Raw genomic sequence first — 20,882 nt, 5'->3', positions numbered from 1 at the left:
TAGCACAGGATAAAAGTTGCGAGAGTGACACTTGCCTTAGGAGCTAACCTTGATCTGAGAGACAAAAATGGGATTTACACTTATAATAAATACAGATTTCTTAGTATTTTATCTAAACGCATATAAAAAGCATTATAATACTACTTTACAAAGTTTTTTTTTTCTTAAACTTATATTTTCATTGTACATATGGATTATAAATGCCATCAGTGAACAGGCAGTGGTCTTTGAGGCCAAGGAGATCACTGAAGGGGCCATATAGGAGCGACACACAAAATTACTATTTAGAGAGATACCTGTATGTGTGTGTGTATATGTGTGTGTGTGTGTGTGGGGGGGGGGGGTAGTTTTTGGTATTTTTTATGCAAGACAATAAAGGTATAAAGTTTTGCACTGAATTTTTGGCAGTTTGGTCCAATAAAATTGGGTAATGGTGTCACTTACTTGGACTCTTAGACTAAAACTGACTTTTCTCCTCTACTCTCTTTCATCTTTGTTTACCAGCCTTAAATGTCATAGAAAGAATCAATCGAAATTTGAAAAGCTCTTATAACCCTGTAAGTGACTTAGAACTCAAGGAGGTCAGTAAGACCTGTTGAAAGCCATCCATTAATACTCACATTTATCTCAATGGCACCAGCTCAACTGGTCTATGGCCCTCCAGACGTACAGTATGCGGTTTAAAATATGGCATCTTTTCTCCTAGGCACTCATTTCTGCCAGGTTTTTTTATTTTTATTTATTTATTTTTTTAGCCAAAAAAATCTGTCCCGTCATCTGAACCATACAGAAAATGCTCCCTGACAAATGAATCTAGAGATACAGAATAATGCCAGCATGACTACTGTGATTGGTTGATGGCACCAAGAATGTTATAAATAAATTCTTTCCAAAAATAAATTTAATCAATGTCCATTTCACATTATTAAAGATGATTAATTATCTGCCATTTAACCGGGCCATGTTAAGCAGCGAAACCTTGACTCCTTATAATCAAACACTGCAAAGTCATCCAAGGAATAACAAACTATACTCTTGTCTTTGGCCAGGGTTCACTGGCTTGTGAAATCCATATTAGTGTAACCAGATCCAATAAACACCTGTTTCTAGAAATTCAGGTATGTTGACATCAGGTTCTCGCCCCCCTGCAATATTTACATCAGACTTGCAGATAGCCTAATTATAATGTTTTCCCATGCTGTATGACTAATTATATCCGATGATTACATGCATTAACTTGTGGTGGTGGTGGTGATGATGATGATGATGATGATATAACATCTCTTGACCTGTGAATCTTCAAACTCATGACATAAGGATCTTTCCCTAAATAACTTATCTTAACAGTACATTTTAATCCAGCCTGAGGAGCTGAAAATTGCCCCAGTCCCATTTAAAATCAGCCACAGATCAGCCTAGCCTGGCGAAGAGACCACAAGCCCTTCTTGAATGCTCACAGCTGGGTATCTTTTCATTTGTATAGTGGTTACACAATTGCAAGAGTAGTTACTGGCCTCTTGTCGAAAGTTGCACTTATCCTTTGCCCTAAAACTTATTAATTAGCCATAGTGTGTTGAGTCAGCTCGACTCCTTGTTTATGCGCGCTTTGATTAACTCATCCGTCACCGGATCATTTAACATGTGGGCTGGAGCGCGTAACGGGGGGCACGTGCGCTCGCTTATGCCTCTCTTCTCAGGAGCGCACTGCCTCCGCCAGAGACAGAAGTCTATCCGCAGAGCTCCGCCGTCTGAAGTTTCTCACTGCCGTTGCTTGGGAATTCGATTTCGGAGATAAACGGGAGCGGGAATATCTTATAGAGGAGCGTTGGTTTAGAGAGCCAGACGTTTCAATTTCGCGTCCTTTGCGATAGTAGAACATCAGCATTGGGAAATATGCGTCTGTCCACACGAAACCACCACGAATAAACGGTTCCCACGGAAACCTGGGGTTTAGTTCCCCTCCTGAGCGGAATAGAGAACTTTTCCCTCTTTAAATGAGGCTTTGGATTATTTAGACGGGAAAAAGAATCATGGTCCGACAAACGCTGGATACAATTTGGGATTTTTAAGGTCATAGAGCGTTTAGAGCAGCATCGGTATTTTTAGAGGAGTAAGCAAGATACAGTCATTTGGAGGGAACATATGACAGCACGAACGGCACCTTTTAACGCACGCGGACTCTCTAACAGAAACAGAAACATGTATATCTACATCTACGGCTTGCTGCTCTTTTTAGGTAAGTTTGTGTTTACATTAACAGCTTTTCTCTGAAAATTTAGCCTTTTTATTTAGACGAATTAAAAGCAAAATCTCCTCATGCTATTTAATTTAATTTAATCTTTAGGTTAAGTTTATTTAAATGTACTTTCCTCCAGCGAATAAGATCATGAAATTAGGGAATAACTTTATATCTGATAACATGATAAGTGTGAAATTATGGCGAGGGCAAGTTTGATAACGAACAGAAAAAAACAACTCATTCATTACATTTCACGTTTTCATTTATGGAGATGGGAATTGAAGGCATATGAACTTATCACTTCATGAAACAAGCATATTTAAATGTATGGTAATTAATGCAAGTAACATGAGTTGCGTTTCATTCCTTGTGAAGGTAACTGATCACGTAATGTTATAGTTTTGCATGACGGCTAATTGTTATCTAATTAGTATCCTATAGGCCTAGTTCAAATCCCATTCATTAAGAGTCAGTGCATAGAAAATAAACACTGTATAGAAAAGGTGAGCTATATCAAGGTCACTTTGTAGATTTATCACCGGCCATTGCACGCTGAAAAGACTTGATGCTTTCTGCGCACCATATGATGAAACTTAAGCTGAATATTTAACGAGTCTGCAGAACATATGAACCATTCTGACATTCTGATAGGATATAGATATTCAACCGCCAGTTATGCTTTAAATACATTTTAATGTTGCAGTGTAATGTGCAGGATGTGAAATTTCCTTACTACAGTAGGTTATATATATATATATATATATATATATATATATATATATATATATATATATATATATATATATATATATATATATATATATATATACGAATATGTAAAGTGTTATCTAACTACTTTCCAGATTTTTGTTCTTTCACATTTGCATTCTTAGAGCATCTTGCAGTTTTTATCAGTGGTTTTATTTCTGAAAAATATGCAAAACATTCGTCAGTGATTCGTTGTCCAAGGGTGTGTCTGAGTCTTTCAGTTTGGTTCTGGTGTGCTCTGAACAGTTTTAAGAAAAAAAAAAAAAAAAAAAAGAAAGAAAGAAAAAAAGAGATGGGTAAGTATGCTGATGCATTTACACCTGTAGGTGTCACTGGTGGGTTGCACCTCCGTTATAATGATCCCATGATCAAAAACAAAAAACAAAGAAAAAAAGAAAAGGAAAAAAAAACATTTTGCATACATGCACAAAACATTCTCTGTTGCTATCAAAGCACATAGAAATAAGTGTAAAATATTAATATTGTTAAGGCAATAATAAAGCATTAGTATGAGGAAAGTATAAAGAGCATTTGTCAGTTGCTAATTAAATCCCTTTTTAACAAATTGCTACTAAAAAACTGTTATTTACCGGCGACTCATGTCATGCTAATTAAAAGTCTTTTGTGTGATGTATATGATATTTTACTCTTCAAGGCATGTTTTTTTTTCATATTTTGACACCATTCTGAGCTGTCAAGTGATCCTCGTGAGTCATTAAAATGGTTTCACAATCATCTGGTCATTGCCACTGGCTTGATGCTCTTTAAATTGCACTCTTTGGCTGTATTTGTCATCAACTAAAATAATATTTTACAATGAGAAAATGAGCGGATGCAGTCACTGATGTCTTTATAGATTCATTTGTCAGAGATAAAGATTTGTTAAACTTTCATCCTGTTATTCTGTTGAAGACATCAGTCAATACAGTATGTAAAATAAATAATTAAATGAATAAATACCTGAACCTCCATTCCTCTCCACCCTCCTTCATAGATGAGCTTGTGTTCTCCATGTCGGGCTCTTTCGCTCTATCTGAGTCTGGGCACCAAGAGTCAATGGACTGTTTAAGAGCCACTGAGAAGTGTAACCAGGACCAAAAGTGCAGCCATCGCTTCAGGATCATGAGGCAGTGTCTGGCAGGCAAGGACAGGAACACCATGTTGGCCAGTAGGGATTGCCAGGTAGCCCTGGAAGTGTTGCAGGAGATGGCTCTGTTCGACTGCCGCTGCAAGAGGGGAATGAAGAAGGAAATGCAGTGTCTGCAGAGTTACTGGAGCATCAACATAGGCCTGACTGAAGGTAAGCACTCTCCATGGATAAATAGTCTGGTAGATACACAGGACTGATCCCAGAAAGACAGTGGGGGAGATTGAGGCTAGTAGTCAGACATTGATATTTCTCAGAATAGGTTTATTTTATGGTGATTTTCTGTATAGACACCAAAGTCTTGCCCCAAGTTACTGAATGGTACGGAATATTTCCAACTTTATTAATCATCCAACTTTAACAGACAGGGCATGTTGTCAGTTAGTAGCCTGTTACAGGGTTTTAAATAAATCGTTAAATACATAATTAAATTCATAAATAAATGCTGACTTGTTCATTCATTCCTTTATTCTTTTATTTTTTTATTTATTCATTCATTAATTCAATCAATCAATCATTTTCATTCATATAATTTTTGCACATCCCGACAACTGCAACCCTGAAAATATAATGTGGAGGAACTGAATGAATGAATGAATGAATGAATACATTTATGAATGAATGAATTAACAGACAAATGAACGAACATTGATAATAACAAGAAATACATCTTAATATGTTCATGCTATCATGAAAATAAAATACATTTTGAAATACAATGACATTCATTTTGAATTGTATTATTGTATTGTATTTGGAATTGTACAATTATTCCCATTCTCAAGATTTTAAGATAGCTTTCTGAATGCATTGCTAGAGAAAGCACATTTGTGAAGTTACTAAGAAATTACCCATATGACAACCAACCCCAGTCTCACCTCTGTCACAGAATGCATATCACTATTCATATAAACAGTGCAATTTGAGAAAACAGAATCCAGCGGCAGTCAATGGGATGTGCATTAGCTGGTAGTGCTGTCAGGCCCATGAAGGAGAAAAAAACTGTCCTTGTGTACTGACATTACTCCTCGCTGGGGTAACAGCCAGAAGTAATGCAGCACAAGCGGGCAGACATGGAAGGAGCGTGAGGACGCAGCATTGTGATGTCATGTTGGCATGAGCTGAATATATATGACTTGATCAGCTTTGGCTTAACTCCTCAGTGTGATGCTGCCATGATGCTCATTATTCAGTACTAAAGCAAACACAATCCATTTTGCGATACCATCTGAAACCATATTTTTTTAGTTTTGATATTCACTCAACCAGTGTTCATTTTGACAGGCATTTTTGATTTAGTCAGTCTTTATCTTAAAACGAAAATGCTTAACAGTTTTAGTCAAAATTTAGTCAGTTGAATCTTTCATAGTTTTTGTCTAGTTTTTGTCGATGAAAAGTCATTGCACTTTTGTCAACTTTGCACTTAGTCATCACTTTTAGACAAGCTGCAGTTACCAACATTTCTTTTTGTAGCTATTTTAAATGTAGTCTTCAAACAAAAATAGTCATTAATTATTCTCTCCTTTAGACCAAAACAATTCAGTTTATGAGAAATTTGAATCAAGGATTGAATTTGGAAAAACTTGAATGACAATTTTCATTTTTGGGTGAACTTACCCTTTAACAGTAGTAAAAAGGGAGCAACTTATAAAAATTATAGTTGTTCATATATATATATATATATATATATATATATATATATATATATATATATATATATATATATATAGTTTATCATTTTAAAAAAAGAAGCAGAATGAGACAAAAAGACAAATCTGAAGAGACAAATAATTTTTTTACATACTGTACATAATTTTTTCTCCTCTATGCACCGCCTTCTGAAATGCATATATTTTTACAAGACTCATAGGTCTGAAAAGTGAGGTATGCTGTGATTGGCCATCTATCCAGTGTGTTGTGATTGGCTGAATACCTCAAGCGTGTGATGAAAATGTTGTGCCCCTTTAAATGTTGTGATGCCCTGTCCGGCCTTGGTGACGAGACATTATAAACATGAAATAAACATGAATTCAATTCAATTCAATTCAAGTTTATTTGTATAGCGCTTTTTACAATACAAATCGTTACAAAGCAACTTTACAGAAAATTATGTTTCCACAATATTTAGTAGTAGCTAGTAGTTTGTGCACGTTTGACAGGATTTTAGAAAAATAAAAATAATAATAATAATACAAGACGTAGTCAGCTAGACGATGAACTATCAATATTATTAATTAATAGTTATCATATGATGCAGTCACACATGTAGCAATAATTGTTAGTTCTGTTTGTTGATTCAAGGTTAGCATCATCTGGGGTCCTCTGAGGGTCAGCATCATCTCTTCTCAGGTGTTCTGGATCCAGACTGGAGCTTGTGTAAATCCTAGTTACCACGGGATGTAAATCCCGTGGCAAAACATAGAAACAAAATAGAGACATCATTAGCATAGCTGCTGATCCAACAAAGTAAAATTAGTTTAACCCAAGCTAAAGAATAAAAATGCAGATGCAACTACACTCACAATTTAAGAGATACATTATTCGAATGCTTGGCGAAAGAGATGCGTTTTTAATCTAGATTTAAACAGAGAGAGTGTGTCTGAACCCCGAACATTATCAGGAAGGCTATTCCAGAGTTTGGGAGCCAAATGTGAAAAAGCTCTACCTCCTTTAGTGGACTTTGCTATCCTAGGAACTACCAAAAGTCCAGCGTTTTGTGACCTTAGGGTGCGTGATGGGTTGTAGCGTGGTAGAAGGCTAGTTAGGTACGCAGGAGCTAAACCATTTAGGGCCTTATAGGTAAGTAATGATAATTTGTAACTGATACGGAACTTAATAGGTAGCCAGTGCAGAGACTGTAAAATTGGGGTAATATGATCATATTTTCTTGACCTGGTAAGGACTCTAGCTGCTGCATTTTGGACTACCTGTAGCTTGTTTATTGACGAAGCAGGACAACCACCTAGAAGTGCATTACAATAGTCCAGTCTAGAGGTCATGAATGCATGAACTAGCTTTTCTGCATCAGAAACAGATAACATGTTTCGTAGCTTGGCAATGTTTCTAAGATGGAAGAATGCAGTTTTTGTAACATTGGAAATATGATTTTCAAAAGACAAATTGCTGTCCAATATAACACCCAGATTTCTGACTGTAGAGGAAGTAACAGTACATCCGTCTAGTTGCAGATTGTAATCTACAAGATTCTGTGTGGTGTTTTTTGGTCCAATAATTAATATCTCTGTCTTATCCGAATTTAATTGGAGAAAATTATTTGTCATCCAATCTTTTACATTTTTAACACACTCTGTTAGCTTAGATAATTGGGAAGTTTCATCTGGTCTCGTTGAGATATATAGCTGAGTATCATCAGCATAACAGTGGAAGCTAATTCCGTATTTTCTAATAATATTACCAAGGGGCAACATGTATATTGAAAATAGAAGGGGACCTAGGACGGATCCTTGTGGCACTCCATATTTTACTGATGATAAATGAGATGACACCCCATTTAAGTAAACACAATGGTAGCGATCGGACAGGTAGGATCTATTCTAAACCATCGTAGAGCCTGCCCTTGAATACCTGTATAGTTTTGTAATCGATCTATGAGTATGTCATGATCTATGGTGTCGAACGCAGCACTAAGATCAAGTAAGACTAGAAATGAGATGCAGCCTTGATCTGACGCAAGAAGCAGGTCATTTGTAATTTTAACAAGTGCAGTTTCTGTGCTATGGTGGGGCCTAAAACCTGACTGAAATTTTATGCAGGAAGGTGCTCAATTGAGCAGACACAACTTTTAATAAGAGGCTTGATAACCGCCAGCTTGAATGGTTTTGGGACGTGACCTAAAGATAACGACGAGTTAATGATATTGAGAAGCGGTTCTACGGCTACAGGTAACAGCTCTTTCAGTAATTTAGTGGGTACAGGATCTAATAGGGGTGTAACGATTCACTCGTTTTCTCGATGCATCGATTACAAACATTGTCGATTCATATGCATCGATCTTGAAACATGACTTTTGAATCGTGAATCGCCGATCTTGGACAGTAATCGATTCAAAATGCTAAGAATCGAATGAATCCCGATTTCTATAGCGATTCAATGCTTTCAAAATGTATAGGCCTACACATTAAATTAATACACGCATGAATTAATGGAGACCTTGAAGAGTGTTCATGAATCGTGCCTCTTATCTGTCCTTCACGCGCTCCACTGTTTACCACCTGAGACTGTCACAGGATTGCGCTCGCGCTCCGTTCGTCTCTGACGCAGCTGACGTGTGATCTATCGTGGCCAGTAATGCTAACGTGAAGAAGTTTTACTTTTCTGTAGTTTGTCAATGGCTCTCTGCATCTTACCGACGGAGTTACCGGAGCCGTCGACAGCTGTAGGCTATTTATTGCATGGACGGAGCAGAAATGTAAGTGTCTAAATCATACGCACAGATCCATTGAATGATAAATGTGTTTAAACAATGCGGATGAACCGAATATACGAAGGAAACTTTTAAAATTAACCACAGCATTAACAACGACCTTGAAATAAGAGCGCGAGATTTATCTGATAATATGCATGAAAGTAGCGTTTGTTTCATTAGCAAACAGACATCTGGCACGTTTTCTCTCAGAATCATTCGCTGATGGAGAGGAAAAGTTAAATAGAGATGAAGACGTTTTCACACTGAAAGAGAAGCGATCTCGCTCTCATAGACGTGCCAGGCTATATCTGCAGCTAAACTGAATAAAAGCAGAATGAACTGATGAAACCCACAAACAATTTATGAATGATGCAGTGCTAATTGACATTTATTACAGTACAGAAACTATAAAGTATATTTTCTACCTTATTCTGTGCAGAAAATTTAAATAATTGCTAATTAAATGTAGCCTAGTATATAAAACAATCATAAAATTGCCATTAGGAAAAAAATATCGATTACAAATGATTGATTATTGTCCAGCAGTGTATTTGATTTATTACAGCTAATTAAAAGTAATTAAAAAGAAGATAATTCCTTGTAAAAAAAATAAAAAAAATAATAATAATAATTATTAATATTATATAGGCTACATGCATAAAATGATTGTATTTGACATTTCTGTCACTTCTGAAATTATGGCTACGCCCCTGGTGTGACAAAATGTTAGCTTATACATAATACTCTTTAAGCTCTTTTTTAAAAACTTGGCTTACATACATTTTTACGTATGCCATGTCGCATCATTTAACAATGGACAAAAGTTTTTTCTTTTATAACCTATGGTTCTCTAACCATAAATGCTACTGTAATTTGCCCCCTGACTAAGCATTTAAAGAATTTAGTAGAAGCATTTAAATAATCCCATAAATGCACTTAAAGAATGCAGAATCGAATCGTTATAATCGAATCGAATCGAATTTAATTGTGAATCGAATCTAATTGAATCGTTCTAAATTTGCAAAAACCTTTCTTGAATCGAATCGAAAACCTATGAATCTTAATCGAATCGAATCGCTGCCTTGCCAAAGATTCACAGCCCTAGGATCTAATAAACATGTTGTTGGTTTAGATACAGTGATAAATTTATTTAGCTCTTCCTTTCCTATATTTGTAAAGCACTGCAGTTTATCTTTGGGTGCGATGGATGAAACTGAAGTGTTAGACGCTGTAGAATCTACATTCGCTATTGTATTTCTAATGTTATCTATTTTATCAGTGAAGAAATTCATAAAGTCATTACTATTTAACGTTGGTGGAATATTTGAATCAGGTGGCGTCTGGTAATTTGTTAATTTAGCCACTGTGCTAAATAAAAACCTTGGATTGTTTTGGTTATTTTCAATGAGTTTGTGGATATGCTCTGCCCTAGCAGTTTTTAGAGCCTGTCTATAGCTGGACATACTGTTTTTCCATGCAATTCTAAAAACTTCCAAGTTAGTTTTTCTCCATTTGCATTCAAGACTACGAGTTACTTTCTTGAGAGAGTGAGTATTACTGTTATACCATGGCACAGTACGTTTTTCTCTAACCTTTTTCAATTTGATGGGGGCAACAGCTTCTAATGTATTAGAGAAAATAGTGCCCATGTTGTCAGTAATTTCGTCTAATTCATGTGTATTTTTGGGTACAAATAGCAGTTGAGATAGATCAGGCAGGTTATTTGCGAATCTGTCTTTGGTGGCTGGAACAATAGTTCTGCCCAGACGGTAACGCTGAGACATATAGTTAATATCAGTTATACGCAGCATGCACGATACAAAGAAATGGTCTGTAATATCATCACTTTGGGGTACAATATCTATAGCAGTAAGATCGATTCCATGCGTTATAATTAGATCTAGTGTATGATTAAAACGATGAGTGGGCCCGGTGACATTTTGCTTGACTCCAAAGGAGTTTATTAGGTCAGTAAACGCAAGTCCTAATGTATCATTTGCATTATCAACGTGAATATTAAAATCTCCCATGATTAGCGCCTTATCAACTGTAACTAGAAGGTCTGAGAGGAAATCTGCAAATTCTTTTAGGAATTCTGTATAGGGCCCTGGTGGTCTATACACAGTAGCCAGACCAAGAGATACATTAGACTTCTTTTGCATGTCTGACAGTGTAACATTTAGCAGAAGTATTTCAAAAGAGTTAAACCTGTATCCTGTTTTCTGGGTAACATTGAGAATATCACTATATATTGTTGCAACACCTCCGCCACGACCAGTCTGACGGGGCTCATGCTTATAACAGTAGTTTGGTGGAGTAGACTCATTTAGACCAAAGTAATCATTTGGTTTTAGCCAGGTTTCAGTCAAGCAGAGTACATCAAAACTATTTTCTGTGATCATTTCATTTACAATAACTGCTTTGGGTGTGAGTGATCTAATATTTATGAGCCCAAACTTTAAAAATTGTTTTTGTTCATTTACTTTACATTTTTCTGGTTTAATTACGATAAGATTTTTTCTAGATCCTACATTATATTTTGACCTCACTATTCGAGGAACAGACACAGTCTTAATAGTTTTTACAGCGCAAGTACTTTTATCATTTAAGCGGGTGGAACAAAACTCATCATAATAGTTATTAGAGAATTGTCTTACTAGTCACATGGAGCGAAGTGTCCTGGAGATGTTGTCAGAGAGCAGCTCCGCTCCGATTCTGCTGGGGTGTAATCCATCAGCGCGAAACAGCCTAGGACGCTCCCAGAAAAGATTCCAGTTATTTAACAAATAGCAGTTTCTGTTCTTTACACCATGACAACAACCATTCATTTAAAGCAAAAAGTCTACTGAACCTTTCGTGTCCTCGTCGATACGTGGGCAGTGGTCCTGACACGACAATCGTCGCCGCGGGCGTCGTGCTGCGAACCGTCTCGATCAGGCTGCTGAAGTCCCTCTTCAGCGTCTCCGTCTGCCGCAGCGTGGTGTCGTGAGAACACCACTGAGTGGCACTGAGAACTGACCATGCTGTATATGAGAACTGAAGAAGTGGAGTGTGCGCGTGAGAGAGCACTTCAATCAGCGCGATTCTTCCTTCACTAATTTTAGTTAGCCATTCTAGTCGTGTCCTCTTTCAGAAGGCCAAACAAAGTAGTTTAGCTTTCTCAATGAAACAGCGTCACACACCAGCGTCTTATATTATATTCTTTGCAAATAGTGACAACTTCATAGTTGTCTTTCTGTTCTTCTTTGTATGCCATATTTCGCTGTCAACTTTCATCTTATGTTAACATCACTTACATCACTATTCGTTAACATCACTAAGCACACGACATAATAGCATACCTCCAGCACGCAAACATTAAAAAAATAATGCAGTTTAGTATGTGAGGATGCCAAGGAATAAAGTAGGCTAAGTCAAATAATTATTACAATAAGTTAAGCTACATTGTGTAACAAGCAAATTAAATTATCCTTTAACTATGTACTGGCCACCATCTAGTGGCGAAAATTATTTTTTGCCCGATGCCAAACTTACTATTTCAAACCCTGCTCTACAAGATAGATATTTGGATTGCTGTGTGTATATTTGAGCACTGAGAACTGACCATGCTGTATATGAGAACTGAAGAAGTGGAGTGTGCGCGAGAGAGAGCACTTCTATCAGCGCGATTCTTCCTTCACTAATTTTAGTTAATCGACAGCTAATTGTGACTCCTGGGAAAAACGGGAGGTCGCTCGGTTGCTTATGCCATTGTTTCAGATCGCTAGTTCACATTTTGGTAGTCTAACCATCCACTGCGGCTGCCATACTGAGACTAGATATGCGAACGAGCCTTATCCGATTGCAATCCAATAACAGGGACACACATTTTAAAGGACAATACAGTAGCCTATAATATGTATTTTGAATGTCCGTTACTCCTAAAAAAACATTAGTCCCGTCTCGTCTTGTTAACAAAGATGCAGCATAAATTTTCATTTTCATAGTTTTTATCATCAGATATTAGTTTTAGCTCGTCAGCATCTTGTATTCGTCACAGAAAAATAATTTTGTTTTATGCTGGAATGTAATTTATGACTTGTGGTCAAAAGCTAGATTTTGATGCATGAGAGTGTTTCCAATATTCTCACTAATGCATTTTGTCATGAATATATTATGATTTCACAAATTCATTTTTTTTTTACTGTCAAACTAACATTAGACAGCACTGGAGTAAGGCTGCTTGGAAATAATTTGGGCCTAAACAGAGGAGTCATTTAATGCAAGGGTGTAGCAGTCTTGACTCAACTCACAGTAGGCTGAGCACACATTCGCTGTGATGAATGCACAATGTGCTGTTCCCTCTGGTTACATGAAATGCAGAAACACAAATAGATCTATTGCATTTGATCTAAAGCTGCATTGCAAGAAACACTGCAGCCACTCTGAGTAGATATGCAGTTACCGGCACTTTTACAGAAAAAAAGTCATTCTGTTTTGGTAGTATAGCTCATGTGTTTTGTGGTTCTGGAATATTCTTTATGTCTGCACTGATCAAGCAGATGCAAACTGAACCGTGCCGAGTCAAACCGATTGACTGACCTCCTTTTGAGCAGTCGTGCATGCAGTACCAACCCCAATGTGAGCAGATCGTTCCAAGCTTATTGGCTTTACTTTGTCAATACTGTTAACAAGATGTTGTTATAGATTGTTTATGAGATGAAGATGCATCCCTTATTGCTTTGTTGTGCCCTGTTCTTGTCCTATTCTGTTACATCAGAGATCATAACCCAATGCAAGTTTACAATACAAATCTATCCATCTTTTTGATGGGGATACGAAAATATTACATTAGTACAATGAAAAATATTTGTAAAATGACCTAAATGTGTTTCATCTGGCATCACTGCACAATTAAATGTTGTTTTTATTTCTACAATAAATACACATATTTAAAAATTATAAATTATAAAATATTATACAAATATATTTTATTTTTGAATGAAGTCTCGTATGCTCACCAAGACTGCATTTATTTAATTAATTTGAAGTCAAATAATTATTACAATAAGTTAAGCTACATTGTGTAACAAGCAAATTAAATTATCCTTTAACTATGCACCAAGACTGCATTTATTTAATTAATTTGATTGTGAAGTATTATTAAAATTTCAAACAATTGTGTTACATTTTTTTACTGAAAAAAATTTCAGCAGCCATTCACACCAGTCTTCAATGTAACATGATATTCAGAAACCATACAAATTTATTATCACGGTTGAAAACAGTTTTCTTTTTTTTTTTTAGATTTAGGATAGTTTTATAAAAAGCAAAATCTAAAGAACCGCATTTATTTGAAATGTAAAAATAAAATGTATTTGAAATATATATATATATATATATATATATATATATATATATATATATATATATATATATATATTTCAAATACATTTTATCTTTACATTTCAAAAAAAAAAAAACATATATATATATATATATATATATATATATATATATATATATATATATATATATATATATATATATATATATATATATATTGTAACAGTGAAACTGTGATTTTGATCAATTGAATGCATCCTTGCTGTATAATAAAATAATTAGTGAATAATATCATATATATTATAAATATATGACATATAAATAATATACCATTTAATTTGAGTTGACTACATTAGGTTGCACCACTGAAGGGTCATTTTAGGGACAACAACTACATGTTTTCATAGTAGTTCACATGAATCCAATCTTAAAGGTTCGGTGCTTTTATCTGTAGATTTCCCATGATAGTTTGGAATTATTTAGATAAACAGTTTTGTTGTTCCACTTAAGAACTTCAGTCGCTGAGAGTTATCATTACAGCAGCTGATTTTCTGCTGAATGTATTTTATAAATCTTATTTTTTTTTGCCATGACTTCGCAGGCACATTTCCCAGCAGGGCAAAGCAAGTGAAAAATGCTGAAAATGCAGTCAGGTGCAGCATTATGCACAGGGGTGAATAAATGTAGTCTAAACAAGAGACATTATAAAGGGAGAAAATGGACCACTTGTAGAAAAAAACTAATCGGAGAGATATTGACACTTTGCATGATTTGATCAGATTTGATTGCTGAAGTCAAACATGTTACCTGCATAGAATGCCCAGAGATGTTGCTTTACCATAAACGCCTTTGTTTGAACATAGCGCTGAAAAGAATATGTGCACATTTGTCACGTTTCACTCATTATTTGTTTTTCTCACTCTCCATGTAGTCTTTACAGCCATCCATCCATTCATCCATCCATCATTGTATCAGCTAAGCCTAAATAAGCATGAAAAGACTCTGTGCTGGCATAAAAAGGAAGTGTACTGTTTACCTTTGGGTCCTGAAGAGCCAAATTAATTTGATTTTCCACCAACATCATAACAATAGATTAGATAGTTGACAAAGAGTAATTGCTTTCTGCGGTATGTGTGCAACTGTGAGGAGGAAAAGCAGTACAGAGGCATGACCTGATATAGGAATGGTATAAGATTTAATTTAAAGGCTCCAGTGTTTCAAGGCTGCGTATCCACTGTAGGATGAACATGTGTGAGCAGTTCAATGGTACTGGCAAAAAGCTCCCTGTTGCTATGTAAGGTTATGCAAGCTCTGTTTTCTGCCTGTCTGCGGTTTATGAATACCTTGAATTTCAACACAAGGGAGTGTGGTGTTTGCATACAGAACAAGCTGGTCTAACTATCTCTAAATGGCATCACATAACTACTCAGTCAAGTGAAAGTTGTCTGCCAGCATTCCCATTCATCTCAGCGATGAATTTGAATATTTTCGCTCATAGGCATGACACTTTATGAGGCTAATTACTCTGAACCAGGAAAATGGCGTAATGACAATGTTGATTAATTGATGGGACCACAATTAAAATAATATATATATTTTTGAAAGTGAAAAGTGAAAGTGACGTGACTTTCAGCCAAGTATGGTGACCCATACTCAGAATTCGTGCTCTGCATTTAACCCATCCGAAGTGCACACACACAGAGCAGTGAACACACACCCGGAGCAGTGGGCAGCCATTTATGCTGCGGCCCAGGGAGCAGTTGGGGGTTCGGTGCCTTGCTCAAGGGCACCTAAGTCATGGTATTGAAGGTGGAGAGAGAACTGTACATGCACTCCCCCCACCCACAATTCCTGCCGGCCCAAGACTCAAACTCACAACCCTTCGATTGCGAGTCAGACTATCTAACCATTAGGCCACAACTTCCCCAGAATGTAGTTATAGCATGTTCTCTCCCGTGCTGAGCAGCCATTATCAATTCCCATGATTTTTTCCATGACTTTTCAAGTGGATCGTGATGGATAAGGATTTTTGAGAAGCAGTCACAAAGATCAATTTATAGCATATTAATATTTATGTTCATTATTAAAACTTCCAATCCTTTTTACGGGCCTGAAAATGACAAATTTGAAATGACTTACAATAAGGCAAATTTTCTTCATAATCTAATTAGAGTGCTGCATGGGTGATGTATTTTTGTAAGCCAAAACCCCAAAATGCATTTTAGCACTTCCATTTTTTTTTATGGATTTTGGTTAAATGGCTTAATGATTAACACAAGCATAAGATATGCTCATGTTTTGTTCTATGACATAAAATACATCATTAATACTCCCTTGTGATTTTTTTAAAGCTTCTACTTGTCTTGTAAGAGGCATTCCTAACAAGTAGCTAAATGACACTTCAGATGTTGTCAATAATGTTAAACTTTTTGTCAGTATTTATTTAAAATCATCCAGTTATACAGAATATATGATGGTAAATATTTAATGGATGAGTTGTTGATACAATATATAACAATACGATATACGAATAGGGTATGCTTTTACCATGAAAATCAACATATTACTATAAAATTATAACTAAAAAAATCGGTGTTTCACTGATTGAAGTCCATTTGTTTCTTTGAATTGAAGGGATCCATTTGTTTCTCTTTTCTGTTGCTTTCCGCAATCTGTAAAAAAATATATTCAGATTTCTTGTCAAATCTATTTGTACAGTCAATTGCAAAGCATACACTGTCACTACATACACGCTGAAAACCATTGCTGTCATTTTGTATTTTTGCTACTCAGTAGTCACTCCAGCTGACAACGACGTCACATGCATACCAGGGCTTGAATAAATCGGTTCAATCCGAGCAGAATTGATATTTTAACATTTCTGTTCCTGCGTTCCTCTGATTTTATTATCGTTCCGAAACTGGTTCGGGTGGAAGAAATACCGGTTAATAACGTTATTTTTTTAAAACAATTTTCTTTGCCTATAATTTGCCTAATAATAATAATAAAGTACAGCGTTTTCTTTACTCAAGAAAAGGAAAAAAGAGAGATCTGGTAACGTTATGTACTACTAGAAGTTCAGAGTTTTGTGACATTAGGTAGCATCATTGTAGCGTGGTAGAAGACTACAGTAGTTAGGTATGCAGGAGCTAACCCATTAATGGCCTTATAGACAAATAATAATATTTTTTGATTAAAAACTGATACGGAACTTAATAGATAGCCAGTGCAGATATTGTATAATTGGGCAATATGTTCATATTTTGACCTACATTTGACCTACATTTTGGACTACATATAGCTTGTTTATTGAGGATGCAGGACAACCACCGAGCAGAGCATTACAATAGTCCAGTCTTTTACTGTAGAGGAAGTAACAGTACATAGTCTAGTTGCAAATTTTAATCCAAGATATTCTGTGTACTGTTTTTGGACCAATAAGTAATACATCTGCCTAATCCTAATTTAATAGGAGAAAATTATTGGCCATGGTCTTTTACATTTTTACATTTTCCCCCAATTTTAAATTTAAATTTAAAAGTTTAATCGGTTTTGTTGAGATATATAGTTGAGCATCATCAGCATAATCCCATATTTTCTAATAATATTACCAATTGGCAACATGTACAGTATATTAAAAATAGCAGAGGACCTAGGATAGATCCTTGTGGCACTCCATACTTTACCAGTGATAATTTTGACATTTTGTATGTCTCCTTCATCTATCAAACCTGATTCAACTCATCAGCTCATTAGTGGAGACTGCAAGACCTGAAGTGGGTGTGTCAGATATAGGGAGACATACAAAATGTGCAGTGCTGGGGATACTTCATGGTGTTGTAAATGGTGTTGTACGCAACACTAAGATCAAATAAAACTACTTTAGCAATGAGATGCAGCCTTGGTCTGATGCAAGAAGCAAGTAATTTTGCAAGTGCAGTTTCTGTGCTATGGAGGGGCCTGAAACCTGACTGAAATTCTTCATAGAGATAATAATTTTTGCAGAAAAGAACACAATTGAGCAAACACAATTTTTTCTAAACTTTTATACATAAATGGAAGATTTGAAATGGACCTGTAACTTGCCAGTTTACTAGGATCTAGTTGTGGTTTCCTAATAAGAGGCTTAAAATCCGCCAGCTTGAATGCTAATTGATTTTGACACAAGTTCCCTCGGTTGTCTTACCAAGGACAAACACTTTGTAAGTAATTTTACTATAGGGAAAAATAAAGAAAGCCACTTAGCGGTAGAAAAGCCTTGTGATCTGAGTTTATACCTAAAGGAGATTCAGTCATGAGATACAGATGAATAGGGTTGAGGGAGTTACTAAGATAGTAGTACTGTTCTTCAAAGTTGAGAACTTAAGAAAGACTCTGCTAAATGTTACATTAAATCATTATATATGGTGACAAACTTACAGATGCTAGGAAGCTATAGAGAGCTGAAGAAACAGTGAAGATTTAAAGTAAAATTAAAATCAAGTTAATTTTCTATTTATTTATTTTTTTCTGCAGATTTACAGAAAATGCCAACCTGATCTCATGACAATTTTAACATTTTTGTCAAGGTGGCTAATTTGTATGAATATGAAAGTCCTCACTCATATGAATTCATAAAATATGTGAAAAAATCATATCTATTTTATGAGGTGGCAAATTCCTAACCCTGCTCCTAAATTTATGTATGTAGATAAATGTTACAAAATAGTATGAGTGAGGTCGTACAAATTTGTACGATTTAGCCACATCGTAAAATACGTACGAATTAGCTGTGAGATAGTGTTGAAAATGCTTGTTTCAATGTTACAATCTGAAAATATTCTGTCATTAGCTTTAGATGAGTGTAATTTACCAATAATATACTGTAAGATAATATGTGTTAAGTTAATGTCATGTCAATTAAGCAAACAACAAGAGTGTAACAGTTTGTGCTCATAATGATTTCAATGTAAGGATAATATTTGATCATTCATGTATAACTGGATTTTCATTGGACTTCCATTGTTTGGCCAAATAGATAACACCCCCCCCACCCCCCAAAAACCTTGCCTTTATTAAGGTAAAACAAAATGCTTTTCAGTTTTAAGGAACTAGATTTATAAGAAAAGCTAAAAATATATTTTTGCATTTTGCAATTCCAGAGAGCCTCAAAGCCTAAAATATATGACATGAACATAATATGCATAATTCAAATGACATATACTGTACAGTTCTGGAAGAATTTCATGACCACGTTAAAATTTCAAAATTACATTCCTTAGATCTTTTGTTTTTATGTTATGAAAGTTGACTTCTGTTCAGTTTAAATGTCAGCCTTAGACTTTATTTTATCCTGGTTCCCATGGATACTCTGGATTCTCTCTGTGCGTAATAAAAACTTGAGGAGGCGGCATCACATCTTGTAAATGCAATGTCTTTAATTTCCTCTAACCCGCTGGTCCAGAGTAATGGATCCGTCACCACAGGGGACATACAGGACTAGATGGAATGACATCTCATGTCTTCCTAAATATTGTTTACGAGACTTAGCTACGTTCTAGTTCATTTTAAATTTCAATTTGAAAGTGAAAGATGAATGACTTTTGCTTCAAGGTAACTGTTTTGAGAGTTTGACAGGTACCTGAGCAGGTGAATGTTAGTTTAGCAGCAAGGTTCAGCCACAAGTATTGAGTGCACATTCAAGGTCAAGGATACTGGAGTGCATTGGAAATGTAATGGCATAGGGTTCCCACAATCACACTGCATTTATTTATTTATTTATTTATTTATTTAATCAGCAGTCTTGGTCTTGTTTTGAGTATCAGTATTTAAAAATCATTTAAACAAAATCAATATGTATTAAGATATTAAGAACTGCTTATAGAAAATTATGGAAGTCTGTTTCTGCCACAGAGTAAAAGAAAATGTAATAAAGTATGCAAATGTAAAAAAATAAATAATAATAATAACAAATATATATATATATATATATATATATATATATATATATATATATATATATATATATATATATATATATATATATATATATATAAAGTAATAAATGAAATAAAATTTAATAAATACACAATATACAAGACTTTTGTCCTGACAGAAAATTACAAGTACATTTTTTTTAACACTGTGTTTAAACTCCCAATTCTGAGAATTGTGAGATATAAATTCATAATTGCAAAAAATAATAGGTAAAAATAGGTAATAGGTAAAAAGTACCTTTTTCATTTGTGGTGGAAATGGGCGCTTTTATAGAAAATAGATCTTAAATAAACATAAAATAATAAATAAATAAAATAAACCCATTATAAACGAGGCATTTGTTGCATCCAGTGGGGACATAATTACTGGTTATACGCTGCGTAAACATAAAACCATGTCTGCATTTGTGATCGGAGAAATGACAAACTACAAGCGCTACTCTACAGTACACTGCTCAAAACTCGCTTTTGAATCATCAGTGACAAATCCTTTACATATGTAAGTAAACTGTAGAAAGGTTCAGGGGTGGAAAGGAAAAGGACGAAGGGTCGGCTTGTCTGCTGACGATTTTATTCGCTATTTTTAAAATGGTGTGTCAAACACAAACATCAAAGACTTTCGCTCCCGGATTACTTCTTCCGGCTCCGTGTGTCGTCAGCAGACCTTCTCTCTCTCACTTATTCCTGTTTCTCCTGGCGTTAAATACTCTCTCCATGCCAATTACTGAAACAAGAGACAGGTGATGATTATTTCCGTCCAGCCCGCTCACTCACCGTTCGTCTCCCAATTCTCTCTCCCGCTGCAGACTTCGCCAAACCACACCTCCGCCTCCACATACCCCCACCGCCCGACTCAGGCCGGGGAGCCATCCGGCCTGCAGCCCCCCCCCCCATTTCTGGAGAGGAAGTCGGCCACAGCCATCTGAACACCCGGTCTGTGGATCACCTTGAACTTAAAATACCACCAAATACCACCGAGTGATTCGCGCGTTGGTATCCTTC

General features: G+C 35.6%; 1 protein-coding gene and 1 long non-coding RNA gene across 3 annotated transcripts in view; one reads left to right on the top strand and one right to left on the bottom strand.

Moving 5' to 3' along the window:
- The first annotated feature begins 1,656 nt into the window (after positions 1–1,656).
- The window catches only part of LOC132097567 (GDNF family receptor alpha-2-like), an 83,529-nt gene continuing 64,303 nt past the window's right edge, over positions 1,657–20,882 (top strand). Inside the window, exons 1-2 of one of the 2 annotated variants that reach the window (XM_059503363.1) lie at positions 1,657–2,236; positions 4,002–4,307. In XM_059503363.1, coding sequence (XP_059359346.1) covers positions 2,143–2,236; positions 4,002–4,307 — 400 coding nt within the window. In that variant the 5' untranslated portion in view covers positions 1,657–2,142. The remainder of the gene's footprint in view (positions 2,237–4,001; positions 4,308–20,882) is intronic. The other variant, XM_059503362.1, reaches the window with a different exon arrangement.
- LOC132097568 (uncharacterized) lies at positions 6,409–11,561 on the bottom strand. Its single transcript, XR_009422749.1, has 3 exons — positions 11,432–11,561; positions 11,238–11,328; positions 6,409–6,537 (listed from the first exon to the last, which is right to left on the bottom strand). It is a non-coding gene; the product is annotated as an uncharacterized LOC132097568 (long non-coding RNA).

This window comes from Carassius carassius, chromosome 21 (genome assembly GCF_963082965.1).
Source record: "Carassius carassius chromosome 21, fCarCar2.1, whole genome shotgun sequence".
Lineage (NCBI taxonomy): Eukaryota > Metazoa > Chordata > Actinopteri > Cypriniformes > Cyprinidae > Carassius > Carassius carassius.
The sequence above is the reverse complement of the archived record's forward strand: the minus strand, read 5'-3'. Positions and strand labels throughout refer to the sequence as shown.